The sequence below is a fragment of the Canis aureus genome, chromosome 26 (genome assembly GCF_053574225.1).
Source record: "Canis aureus isolate CA01 chromosome 26, VMU_Caureus_v.1.0, whole genome shotgun sequence".
In the NCBI taxonomy this organism is placed as follows: domain Eukaryota; kingdom Metazoa; phylum Chordata; class Mammalia; order Carnivora; family Canidae; genus Canis; species Canis aureus.
In genome coordinates, this window is record NC_135636.1 from 30,026,049 (window position 1) to 30,038,345 (window position 12,297).

The 12,297-nt window shown below is 47.3% G+C and overlaps 1 protein-coding gene across 2 annotated transcripts in view; it reads right to left on the reverse strand.

Moving 5' to 3' along the window:
* The window catches only part of LOC144298260 (fer-1-like protein 4), a 34,624-nt gene that overhangs the window by 15,251 nt on the left and 7,076 nt on the right, over nt 1-12,297 (reverse strand). The window contains exons 16-28 of one of the 2 annotated variants that reach the window (XM_077872911.1): nt 12,146-12,254; nt 11,789-11,963; nt 11,573-11,693; nt 11,061-11,161; nt 6,421-6,508; nt 6,230-6,346; nt 5,717-5,869; nt 4,524-4,677; nt 4,265-4,389; nt 3,716-3,850; nt 3,421-3,594; nt 2,690-2,806; nt 2,428-2,589 (exon numbers count right to left, since the gene is read on the reverse strand). In XM_077872911.1, coding sequence (XP_077729037.1) covers nt 2,428-2,589; nt 2,690-2,806; nt 3,421-3,594; nt 3,716-3,850; nt 4,265-4,389; nt 4,524-4,677; nt 5,717-5,869; nt 6,230-6,346; nt 6,421-6,508; nt 11,061-11,161; nt 11,573-11,693; nt 11,789-11,963; nt 12,146-12,254 — 1,731 coding nt within the window. The remainder of the gene's footprint in view (nt 1-2,427; nt 2,590-2,689; nt 2,807-3,420; nt 3,595-3,715; nt 3,851-4,264; nt 4,390-4,523; nt 4,678-5,716; nt 5,870-6,229; nt 6,347-6,420; nt 6,509-11,060; nt 11,162-11,572; nt 11,694-11,788; nt 11,964-12,145; nt 12,255-12,297) is intronic. The other variant, XM_077872910.1, reaches the window with a different exon arrangement.

The window sequence follows — 12,297 nt, forward strand, 5'->3', positions numbered from 1 at the left end:
TAAGAAACATTCTTTAGAAGACTCATAACATAGGTTGAAAGGAAAAGAATGGGGAAAGATATGTCATGCAAACGGTAACTATAGAGAGCTGGAGTGGCTATCCTATCAGGCAAAAAGTCTTAAAAGACTTTAAGACAAAATTTTACTAGAAGCAAAGAAGGACATTTTATAATGATGAACAGATCAATTCATAGGAAGCTATAACAATTGTGAACATATATGCACCTAATAACAGAACCTCAAAATATAAGAAGTAAACTCTGACACAATTAAAGGGGAAAAAACAATTAAACAATAATAGTTGGAGATTTCAGTAGCATATGAATACTATTGGTGGACAACACCAATGCTATTGGTGGACAACAATGGTGGAACAACTCATCAGAAAATCACCAACAAGGCTTTTTTTTTTTTTTTAATTTTTTTTTTTAATTTTTTTTTAATTTTTATTTATTTATGATAGTCACAGAGAGAGAGAGAGGCGCAGAGACACAGGCAGAGGGAGAAGCAGGCTCCATGCACAGGGAGCCCGATGTGGGATTCGATCCCAGGTCTCCAGGATCGCGCCCTGGGCCAAAGGCAGGCGCCAAACCGCTGCGCCACCCAGGGATCCCAACAAGGCTTTTTTAAAGAAGGTTAACATAACATTATTATTTTTTTTTTAACATAACATTATTAACCTAGCTTTATCTAATCTAATCTCTACATCCATAGAGCACTCTACTCAAAAACAATGCACAATGGAGAGAGGGACATGTTTTCCTCACTTTGCACTATGAAATGGGAAGTGAAAGGAAACACTCCCTAGAAGTTCAGTGAGCAAACTGCTTTCAGCTTCACCATCTTATAGCACAATGAAGTCTTTTCTTTTCCTTTTTTTAAGATTTTATTTATTCATAAGAGATACACACACACACAGAGGCAGAGACATAGGCAGAGGGAGAAGCAGTCTCCATGCAGGGAGTCCTCAGTGGGACTCCATCCTGGAACTCCAGGATCACGCCCTGTGCTGAAGGTGGTGCTAAACTGCTGAGCCATCCCGGGTGCCCAGATTTGACATTCTTAACCTCCTCTATGACACAGCTACTTAGAATGGCGGTGTTGGGGAACTATTTTCCTCCAAGAAATATACTGGAGTCTTTAGGCAGTATTTCTCAATGCTAGCCATACCTTAGAATTATCTGGGGAGGTATTTTTTTTTTAAGATTTGTTTATTTATTTATGATTGACATAGACAGAGAGAGAGAGAGACAGAGACACAGGAGGAGGAAGAAGCAGGCTCCATGCTGGGAGCCTGATGCAGGACTCGATCCCAGGACTCCAGGATCGCGCCCTGGGCCAAAGGCAGGCACCAAACCGCTGAGCCACCCAGGGATCCCCCTGGGGACGTATTAAAAACATAAATGCTGGAGACCCACCCCAAATAAATAAAAAATCAAAATTTAATTAAGGGTAAGGCCCAGACTTTGCCTTCAATGTCTCCCAGGTGATTCTATTTAGCAGCCCAAGTTGTGAACCCAGATGCCCAACCGCTGAGCCACCCAGGTGTCCCAGCACAATGAAGTTTTCAAACTGAATACTCCTGCATGTGGAACAGTCAAGAAAGTGTGAAGGTTTTGGTTGTTTTCGTTTTTTGTTTGTTTGTTCTTACAGGGTTTTACCCCCTTTTAGTCTGGAACCACTACACTTTGTCCCAGTACCCCTCACACAGGCACAGCACTCTTCAGTTTACAATCCCTTTCAACAAGATCCTTTCCCTCACTGGTTTCTCATAGCATTCCTGCAAGGAGGCATTTAGTGTATTGCCTTCAATCTTTTTTCTTTTGTACCTGCTACTCCTTTTAAACAAAGAAACAAAGAAACAAACAAACAAAAAAAAACACTAAAGTTCAACTAAAACAAGTGAACTGATAAGCTCCTAAGTGGCATTGCTAGAATTTGAGTCCAAAGTCCATACTACAGGAATTATAAAATACACAAAGAATGCATTTTCTTCTTAGCCTCTGGGGTCTCAGAGACTAGACAGATTCCTTCTGACCTACACTTCATGACACTTACCTAACCCACTCATTCAACAGAACCAAGAGCACACCACCAGTTCATGGATTAATTCAGAAATCAGCAAACTGATTTGGCCAAACTAAATCTGGCCCACTGCCTGTTTTTGTAAATAAAGTTTTACTGGAACAGAGTCATATTTATTCATTTACTTGCTGCCTATGTCTGTTTTCATGCTACTTTGGCAGAGGTGAGTAATTGCTTACTAAGACTGCATGGCCCACAAAACCTAAAATATTTACTAACTGGCTTTTTATAGAAAGTTTGCTGATCCCTTGACTAATCTAAGATAACTGGGTGGGAATTCACCATCCCACTGCCCTTTCATTTCTTAGTCTAGCCTTTCTTGCTCCCAGCCTGTGTCCTCACCACTGTCAGATGCCTGAAGAGCTCAGTGAAATTGGGGTTCTCATGGTAACTGGCCAGGACTTCTGACTCCACACGCTGTCCAGCCACCTCCAGCACAACCTGGGGCTGCTCCACCTCGAACAGATGCACACGGCCAAGGCCCCTCAGACCCCAGAACAGCACCTGGGGTCAGGAAGTGAGAAATTCAGGGGCCTGCACCCGACAGAGGGCACCCAGACATGTGTGTGGCAGGGATGGGAGGATGGGAGTGTGCCCTACCTACCTCAACACGGAACTCCCTGAGCACCGGACGCACATTAGGTGGCAGGGACAGGCGTCCAGAAAGGTGCTTATCCAGTGGTGTCAGGTCCTGGGGCTCTACATCACTGGGCACAGAGGGCTGCAGGAGGCAAGAGATCAGAGGTCAAGGGGAATCAGGCCAAAGGAAGGAAATTTGGTCTCAGGGAGGGGACATTGACAGCTGCCAGTGAAATATCAATCCAGAGGAACTGGCAAGGCTGGAGGGGCAGAAAGGGAGCATCCCAGAAAACAGTTAAGTACAGGAAGGGAGGGTGGGTGTCTGAGGCATGAAGATCCCCTGCAGCCTCGGGTCTCTGGGTTGGAAGCTTGGCAAGATAAACCTACAGTGTGTCTACTTCTAATGTTCCCTGAATCAGGAAGTCCAATGAGGACCCAGGACAGAATTGTAGCCTGCATTCTCTGAAGGCAAAGTACTTGGAGGGGTAATCCCAGGACATGCCTATATTCCATATTCTCTTACCTGGGTGGCAATGTCAGTTAAGTTGCTGCCTTTGATCATGATCTCTGCTCAGTGGAGAGCCTGCTTTTCCCTCTCTCCACTGCTTGTGCTCTCTTTCTCACTATCTCTCTAAAGGGAAGGAAGGAAGGAAGGAAGGAAGGAAGGAAGGAAGGAAGGAAGGAAGGAAGGAAGGGGAGGGGACAGGACAGAACAAGGAGTCCACAGCCGTGCCAGCTAAACTAGGGTACTCTGACCTCGAGCCGACCACTGTAGTCCAGTTCAATGAGTTCAAAGGTGGCAATGAGCTCTCCAGCTGCCCGGGGCCCCTTCCTCAGGGGGAAGAACTGTAGCTCAGGGCATTGGTAAGGGTCCTCCATCAGCTTTACCCTTGGGGTGGCCAGCGCCCTGCCCAGGAACACAGGGGGGCCCTGTGGAGAACAAGGCAGTGAAGACAAAAGTGGAAGATGCCCAAGAGCCAGGGGAGGGGTGTATCAAGATGAGGAGCGGGGACGCTGAGAGGTGGAAACAGGTTTCCCAGGCCACACTCACAAACTTATTGTGGTCAAAGACATTGACAATCACTAGTGGAGGCTCCTCCTGCAGATGCTCCCTTCTCCCGTCTATGATCAACTGATCAAACACCAAGAGCTCATCCCACAGAGGGCTCAGCGTCTGCTCCAGGACCTAGAGGGCCATGCAGAGATGGAGTCAAAGGCAGGCATCAAAAGAATCTCCAAACATACATCCCTGGTGAGCATTCTTGCCCTAAAGTAATAATTTAAATAGCTGTTTATCACAAAAGATGAGAGTGCCCTTCAGAGTGGGGTTGGAGCCTGCCCTCCTAGCCTGGTCCCCTTAACTGTAATCGGCCACCCTTGGGGCTAGCCCTACAGTCAACCCCAGAAAACAATTTCTTATCCTGAAGGGCCCTCCAGTTACCACTCTCTAATAAACTGGGGCAGTCCAAACCAGTATCCTATCCTGAAAACCCAGGGCAGGAAGAGAGACTTAGGGCCTGAGAGAAAAAAGCTCAGCCTTCACCCCATTCTTGTCTCCTGGAGCCCCCCACCTTGACCCACATTCCAGTTCAGCCCTCACCTGTGTGGTCTGGCACTGGGTAGAGATAAGGACTCGAGCAAAGGGGTCCGAAAGCCCACTGTCATCAGCTGCCAACACCCCTCGGGCCTGGTACAGGTGAGCTCGAAGCTGGAAGTAGCTAAAGTCTGGGGTGGGGAGATGAAAAAGATGTTTGCTCAGGGGACCACTGGACTTCCTGACTCCAGACCCCTCCCCCCAGCCCCAGCTGAGCATCTAGCCCCACACCTTTGGCAAATATTGAGCTGGGCCCTATACTCACCATCCCGGTACAGGTGGTGGGGCAGTCCCACTGAGGGCTCGGGCAGCAGGTCCAGCGGGAGCTCTGAGGTGCAGGCCTTGGCTTGTTTACCCAGCCCTAACCACAGGAAGAGCTCCAGCTTGGCACAGACCTCACCAGGAGCTGCCCCGGGTGCCTGTTGCAGGGAGGTGGCCTGTGAGGGTCTGCCTCTTATTACCCCAGCTAGACCAGCCCCTGCTCCCCCAGGCATGCCCAAACTCTTTATTAATAGACCATTCCCTGGTGCCAAATCCAAAGAACACTCCCTGTATCCTACCCTTATACTCACTTCATGCCCTCCATCTAGTACCACATTACCCTGAACACTCCCATTCCTTAGCCCTCCTGCCCCAACACTGTCATTTCCTATACAAATTCCCACACCCCCAAGCTGTGTCCCACACCCCACACTTACCTCCTCTGCCCCCTCAGCCCCAACACATTTAGATTCCCAGTCCCTTACCCCATCAGTCACAGCTTCTCAGCACTAGGGACCCCTTTGGTGTCTATTTCAGGGACACTTCAATCAGAAACATTTTGCCCCCAAATCAGCTGTACTTATAAGGAACTGACTAGTCACTCCGTATCTTTACCACCTGCTGGTCTGTCAGAGCCTAGTCAGCAAAGGGGCCAGTGAAGGCCCAGAGGTGACAAAACTTGGTGTTTATCTCACATCAAAGTGGGTCTAGGTAAAGGCATGATGTCTTTTGGCTTTTGAGATAGCTGAAAAGAGTCCAGGTGTACTTTTTTAAATGATACTTTAAAAATAATTTTAAAATGTAAAAATTAAAACCTGTTTTTAACTTAAAAAAATTCTAGTTGAAAAAAAATTTTAAATAAAAATATTTAAAGTTTTTTTCATTAAAAAAAGAGTTTGAGGGATCCCTGGGTGGCGCAGCGGTTTGGCGCCTGCCTTTGGCCCAGGGCGCGATCCTGGAGACCCGGGATCGAATCCCACATCGGGCTCCCGGTGCATGGAGCCTGCTTCTCCCTCTGCCTGTGTCTCTGCCTCTCTCTCTCTCTCTCTGTGACTATCATAAATAAATAAAAATTAAAAAAAAAAAAAAGAGTTTGGGAGCCCCCTGTTGGAAACCACAGGCCTCCACCGTGTGCCCCTCACCCCCGCCCTCAGAGCCTCATTCCACTCCAGTCTCCAGCAACCCACACCCCCTCACCGTGAGCAGCAGACTCTGGATCTTCCCACAGTCCCGGCCCCGTTCCTCTTCAACCACAGAGAACAGCACATCCTGGGCAGGGATCCGGGCCCAGGCCACACGGCGCCGCCCACTGAGCATCCAGACTAGCACATCCGGGAGGGGTGGCTGGGGCTGTGGACAGAGAACTGGGTCACGGATAGAGCTGAGACCACCTGCTTCCACAACTCCCCCTGGACAGATGGACAAAATCCCGATCTTAGCCCTGACACATACCCGTAAACCCCAGATCCATGTGGCCACCTGCCTCCTAGACATTTCTCCCCTGGATACCTCACAGGCAACCTCAAAGTCCAATCTGACTTTTTTTTTCCTGTTTTTTAAAATTGTGGTAAAATATAGATAGCATAAAATTTACCATTGCAACCATTCTTAAGGGTATAGTTCAGTTGTACATTATTCTACATCAATCATTGTTATGCAGCCATCACTATCAGGACATTCAGGGTAGGGAAATGGGTGGGCAGGTGTTACCTCCTGGGCCAGAAAGCACAGTTTTGCCAAGAGCTTCTTGGCCAGTGCCACCTTCTTTTGCACATTGCCCTGTCTAATACCCCGTAGAAGCCGCAGTCCTTGCTTTGCCAACAGGTTCTAGAAGGGCAGGAAGAAAACATGAGTGGAGGGCCCCAGCTAAGTGTCCCTGGTCCCCCTTCCCTGGACCATACCAGGCTATGCACCAGCAGTTTCCCTCGACATCGATCCAGGGCATTGGGCCGGGTCATTGTCCTGCGCTCGGCAATGTGGCAAAACTGTCTACGGAGAGCAAGGGCAGGTATGTCAGGTGGGAGTCAAAGGAAGGAACACTGACCCTTAGGGGCCACCTCCCTCAGAGCAGACCTCCCACACTCAGACTTCTTCACAGCCCTTCTCTGTCATGCTCTCAAAGAGGCACCTTTCCTAAGCCAACTATGACTTCTGTATGTGGACCACTCCCAAATTCAGAGGCCAGCCTCACCTTGAAGTCCCAGGATGCACTAACATGTAACTATCTACTGCCTGGCTACTCAAAGGTGGCCCAGGACTAATAGCATTAGTACCACCAAGTTAGAAATACAGCATCAGCCCCACCCTAGACCTGCCCTAGAACCTGTGTGCTTATACCCTGGGGGATTCCAGTGCACACTAAAGGCTCAGAAGGGCTGTGTCTGACAGTCCCAAAATTGACTAGCGGTAGCTCAAAGTGTACAATTTCCAATTAACCTCACCCTCACCCCATCCCTCCAAAAACCTGCTTTACTTCAAAACCTCAGTGAAACCCTTCACTGCTTTCTCTTTCACTCGCATTCCACATCAATCCATTGGCATATAATTTAGGCTCTACCTTCAAAATATGTTCAGCATCAGGCCACGTTTCTTGTCTCCCAGCACCGGCCCAGTCCAAGTCACCATCATTTCTCACCTAGGACTCCTGCAACAACCTCCCAGCTGCTCTCGCTATGTTACTCTTTTCCCCCTCCTGCTCCAAATATTCTTAATACAGCAACCAGAGTGGTGCTTTCAACACTTTTCCAGACTATTTTACTCCTTTCCAGAGGTTACTCATCTCAGAGTAAACAACAGAATTCTTAAAAAGGCCCTAAACAGGGGCACCTGGGTGGCTCAGTCAGCTGTGCATCTGCCTTCAGCTTGGGTCATCCCACTTTGTCAGGCTCTCTGCTCAGCAGGGAGCCTGCTTCTCCCTCTCCCTCTGTTGCTCCCCCTCTTGCTCTCTCTCTCTCTCAATAAATAAATAGATGATGATGATGATAGATAGATAGATAGATAGATAGATAGATAGATAGATAGATTAAAAAATTTTAAAGGCCCTGCATAATCAGGCTCCCTTAATCTCCATGTCCTCATCAAATATTACTCTCCCCTAATGTACAACCCAATAAGTTACACTGGCCATTCTGCTCCTCCATGAATACACTCAACCCATCACCACCTAAAGGCCTTTGCATTAGCTGCTCCCTTTGCTACAATGTTTGGCTGCTCCATCTTTGCATGGTTCACTTACCTTCTTCATTCAGGCCTCTCCTCAAATGTTACCTCCTCTCAGACCTACTCTAGTCATCCCTTCTAATGAGCCCTTGCCACTTTCTCTATCCTCATATTCTGCTTTATCAGTCTCTCCAAATAAAAAGTAATAGAAAGTCCCTAGGGCAGGGACATCATTCTGATTACCACTGTACTCTCAGGCCCTGGCACCCAATGGATGCTGAAAAAATATTTGCTAGGTAATGTAAAATGATTTTTTAAAAAGATTTCCTTTATTTATTTGAGAGAGGAAGAGAAAACACACACACACACAAAAAAAAAAAAAAGGAAGAGAAAACACAATAGAGGGGAGGGTCAGAGGGAGAGGGAGAAGCAGACTTCCCACTGAGCAGGGAGACTGACTTGCAGCTCGATCCCAGGACCCCGAGATCATGACCTGAGCCAAAGGTAGACACTTAACAAACTGAGCCACCCAGGTGCCCCAAATGATTTTTGAGACATAATATTTGGGCCCTTTATGACCTGCAATGATTTCTTAAGTCTTTATTATGGAAATTTTCAAAAATATGTAAAATAAATGACTCCAATGATTTTTCACCCAACACTGCTCCCAGGGCTTACGCTTTTAGCTTACTAATACTCTTTGCTCCAAGACTTCTATTGGTCAAAATATTATTTTTGCCCCAGCAGGCAAATTTATTTATTTAATTTATTAACATAAATTAAAACTGAATCAAACCTTGATAGGGGCATCTGGGTGGCTCAGTGGTTGAGTGTCTGACTTTGGCTCAGGTCATGATCCCAGGGTCCTGGGATCGAGTCCCACATTGGGCTCCCTGCAGGGAGCCTGATTCTCCCTCTGCCTATGTCTCTGCCTCTCTCTCTGTCTCTCATGGATAAATAAATAAAACCTTTAAAAAAAATCTTCTTGATGAAGTTTAGATCCACAGGATTTGATTCGGGGAAATTGGATCTGATAGAAATAATAGCCACACAAAGAAAAACACACTGGCCAAAGCTAAAAAATAGTGAAATGTGACACAGATAAATCTTTCATTGAAATTTCCCTGCCAAAGAATAATTTCAATAATAAAATAATTTTAGTAAAGTGAAAATAGAAACAATTTAATTGCATTGTATAGAAAATCAAGTAAGGAATGAAATTGGATTAAAGGTGGTTACTCTAAAAAAAAAAAAAAGGTGGTTACTCTTTCGGAGAGTAGAGAACATAGGCAGAGAAAAGAGCTTTACAGTGAAGCCCTAGGACATAATCATAAGAACATCTGCAATATGTACAAGTCAAGAAGAGAGAGGGAGCCAGCAAAAGAGGAGGAATGGCAAGGGAAGCTGAAGGAAAACCAGGGGCATGGAAGCCAAGAGCAGAGCCTTTGAAGAGGACAGTGGGATCAACTGTATCTACTGACATTGAGAGGTTGAAAGATGAGAGCAGAAAAGTGACCACTTACAAGCAGGCTCTTGTCTGAGTCCTCCTCTCACCCTACCTCTGCATGCTGGACATCTCCAGGTCCTCAGATTTCTCTTTTCTCTGCTTCCTAGATAATGTTATCCAGTTTCATCTACGTATTGACAGTTCAAAATTTTTCATTTCCAGTCTAGAAGTCTCCCCAGAACTCAACTCCTATAGCTAACTACCTTGCAGACATGTCCACTTGTAAGTCTAACAGAAACCTCAAAGTTAACATACCCCAAAATGAGTTTCTTATATTCCCTTAGCTCCCATCAGACCTTCTCCCTTTCTTGTTTTCCATTGCTCAGTAAATAACATCATCTACACAGTTGTGCAAGCCAAATCTTGAGAGTCATTCATGACTCTTCTTCAAACATTTTCCTCATCCCCTGTTCTTTCCATTCACAAGTCCTAAGGTGTCACCTCCAAAGTCCAAATTGCTCTTGAATCCATTCATGTCTATGTCCACTGTGACCACCCTAGATTCAATTAATCATAATTGGTCCCCTGGATTATTACAAGCCCTCTTTAGTAATCTCTTTGTTTCTTCTCTTATATCATCCTTCCACCACCGATCCCTTTTTAAGGATAAGTTAAAAAAAAAAAAAAAAAAGGATAAGTTAGAGCATATTCCTTCTCTTTTCAAAACCTTCAGAGGCTCTTCATCTAAATCAGAGAAGAAGCCAAGGTCATTACAATGGCCAATGAGGCTTCCACATGCCTTTCCCCACCATCATCTTCCCCCCTCCCCCATACCCTGCAGACTCATCTACTTTGCTCATTCTGCTGCAGTTACACTGGTTCCCTTCCCCTCCTCAAACACACCAGGCATGTTTCACCACAGTGCCTTTGCACATGCTGTCCCTTTTGCCTGGAATGCCCTTACAGATGCAGCTTGCTCCTTGAGCTTCTTCATGTCAACTTCATAGTGGCCTCTCCTTGCCACCCTTTCTAAAATTACAACACCTCTCTCTAATATTTCCTAGATTATTTTCTCCCTAATATTATCCTTATAATTCTTATATTTCTTCCTTGATGTTTACATGTTTCTTATCTGTTTCCATCCAACTCCCACTCTATCTCTCACCAGAATATAAATTTCAGGACTTTTTTGTGGGCAAGAATGATTTTTTCACTGTTATTTCTGCACTTAAAGCAGTATCTGGCATGGTATGTGCCATAAATATTTATTGAATAAATGGATTGATAAATCTTTTGAGAATAGGATCAGGAAAACACTGAAGTACCTGGAGCAGGTTATAGAATTCAAGGCAGTGAAGGTTGAAGATGGGAGTCACTAGAACAAGTATATATGGTTACAATAATGACCTGGTAACTAGGGACCAGTTGATGCTGCAGGACAGAAAGTAGACAACTGCAGAGCTAATTCCTCCAGTTGGTGAGAGATGAAATCAAGATCACAGCCATGGCTATGGGACCAGAACCCTCCCTCCACTGTAGCAGGAGGGAAGTTGAGCAGATGGATACAGAACCTGGTAGGGTGATAGATTGGATGGAGGAAGGCAAGGTTTCTATTTTCTCCATGAAGTAGGAGGGAAAGTCAGTATCTGGAACAAATCTGGCAGAAAGGAGCAAGGGAGATTTGAGGGGAGGGTGGGTAAGGGAGTTTCAGTCTCTAGGAGAGCAAGAAAGGCAGCTTACTGGAGGGGAGTGGCCTAACCTCCAATAATTTCCATCAAGCTCCCTTGATACAATCATCTCCTCCTCATTCTTCTGTAAAAGTGCTGAGCAAACAAGCTTCAGTCACCCTTGGCTCCAAACAGCCACTGTGAGCCTCCCTCACCCTGGAGTTTCCCGTGATGACCTGTAGCAGTGAGGCAAAGGCTCCCAGCTCACCTGCTCCCTGCCACCAGCTCTTCCAGTGCCTGCTTGAGCCGTGTGCAGGCGCCAGGCCCGGGCCTGCGCTGCAGAGTCTCAACCTCCTGCAGCCCCTGGTCCTGTGCAACAGGGCCTGAGGGTCAGGTCACAAGGGTCCCAGACTCCCACCTCTTTTAGATGACACCCTCACCCAGAGCCTCATCCATTCAGGGCCACACCTCTGGGCCCAGGGCATCTTTAGTTTCACCCATTTCGTGGTTCCTTTTTCCTAGCTCTCTACTGGCTCCACACCTGTGGCGCTGGACCCCCAGTAGCTCTATTCATGTCTTTCATCTGACCCCTTCCTGGGTATAACACTTCTAAAGCCCTGTCTTCCCACAATTTCTGGCCTCAGTTCACCCAGAGCTGTGCTCTCTGGCTCCCAGGAGCTCTGCTTATTAGCCTTGCTCCAGAGCTCTCTTCAAAGGCTACAGTCTTCCCAACACCCCTACGTCCTGGCCTCTCCCTGTGGGCACCCGCCTCGCTCTCACCAGCCTCTCAGCCACTTTTCGCACACAGTTAGTGCTCTGCAGGCGCCAGGTGTGATCCTCCCAGCGGCTCCACACATGCACACATGGCTTGCGGTGACGCAGGGGCAAGCAGAAATATGGCCTGTGCCGGTCAGAGAAAAACAGAGGTTGCGAGGGGCAGTCTTGGGGTGCTGGGGATCTCCCAATGCCCTCCTTCCAGCCACCAGGAGCACTCACCCATTGCCATCCATGGGCTCAGGCCGCTGAGCAGGGGTCCCTAGCTCCTCCTCATCCCCTGGTCCATCTCCTGTGTCTGTCTCCAGCAGAGGCTGTTCTTCCCCTGCCACGCCCTCCGCACCCTCCCTGGCCCTGGCCCCTCTGCCCAATTGCTCCTCCCGGCGGCCAGCACAACCTACAAGAGCAGCAAGGGTCAGGGGCCACCAGGCTGAGGGTCTGACCCTTCCTTCAAGCCTCAATAAAATTCAGAACCCACCCCTTACTGAGGGTCAACTGTCCCTTTCAGGGGCCTGAGTCTGGAATAAGAGTCACCACCCTCAAACCCATGACCCTCAGGGATTCAGCTGGGCCACATACCAATGGAGATCTCAAAGCTGATAGGCTGGGAGGCCAAGGCAGGGTCAATCATGGTGGCCTCAAAAAGCACACCGAAAAGCAGGAAATCTTGCAAGGGTGCCAGGGCATTCTGAGGAAGGAGGGTCAGGCTGCAGTCAGGCCCCACCGACCCA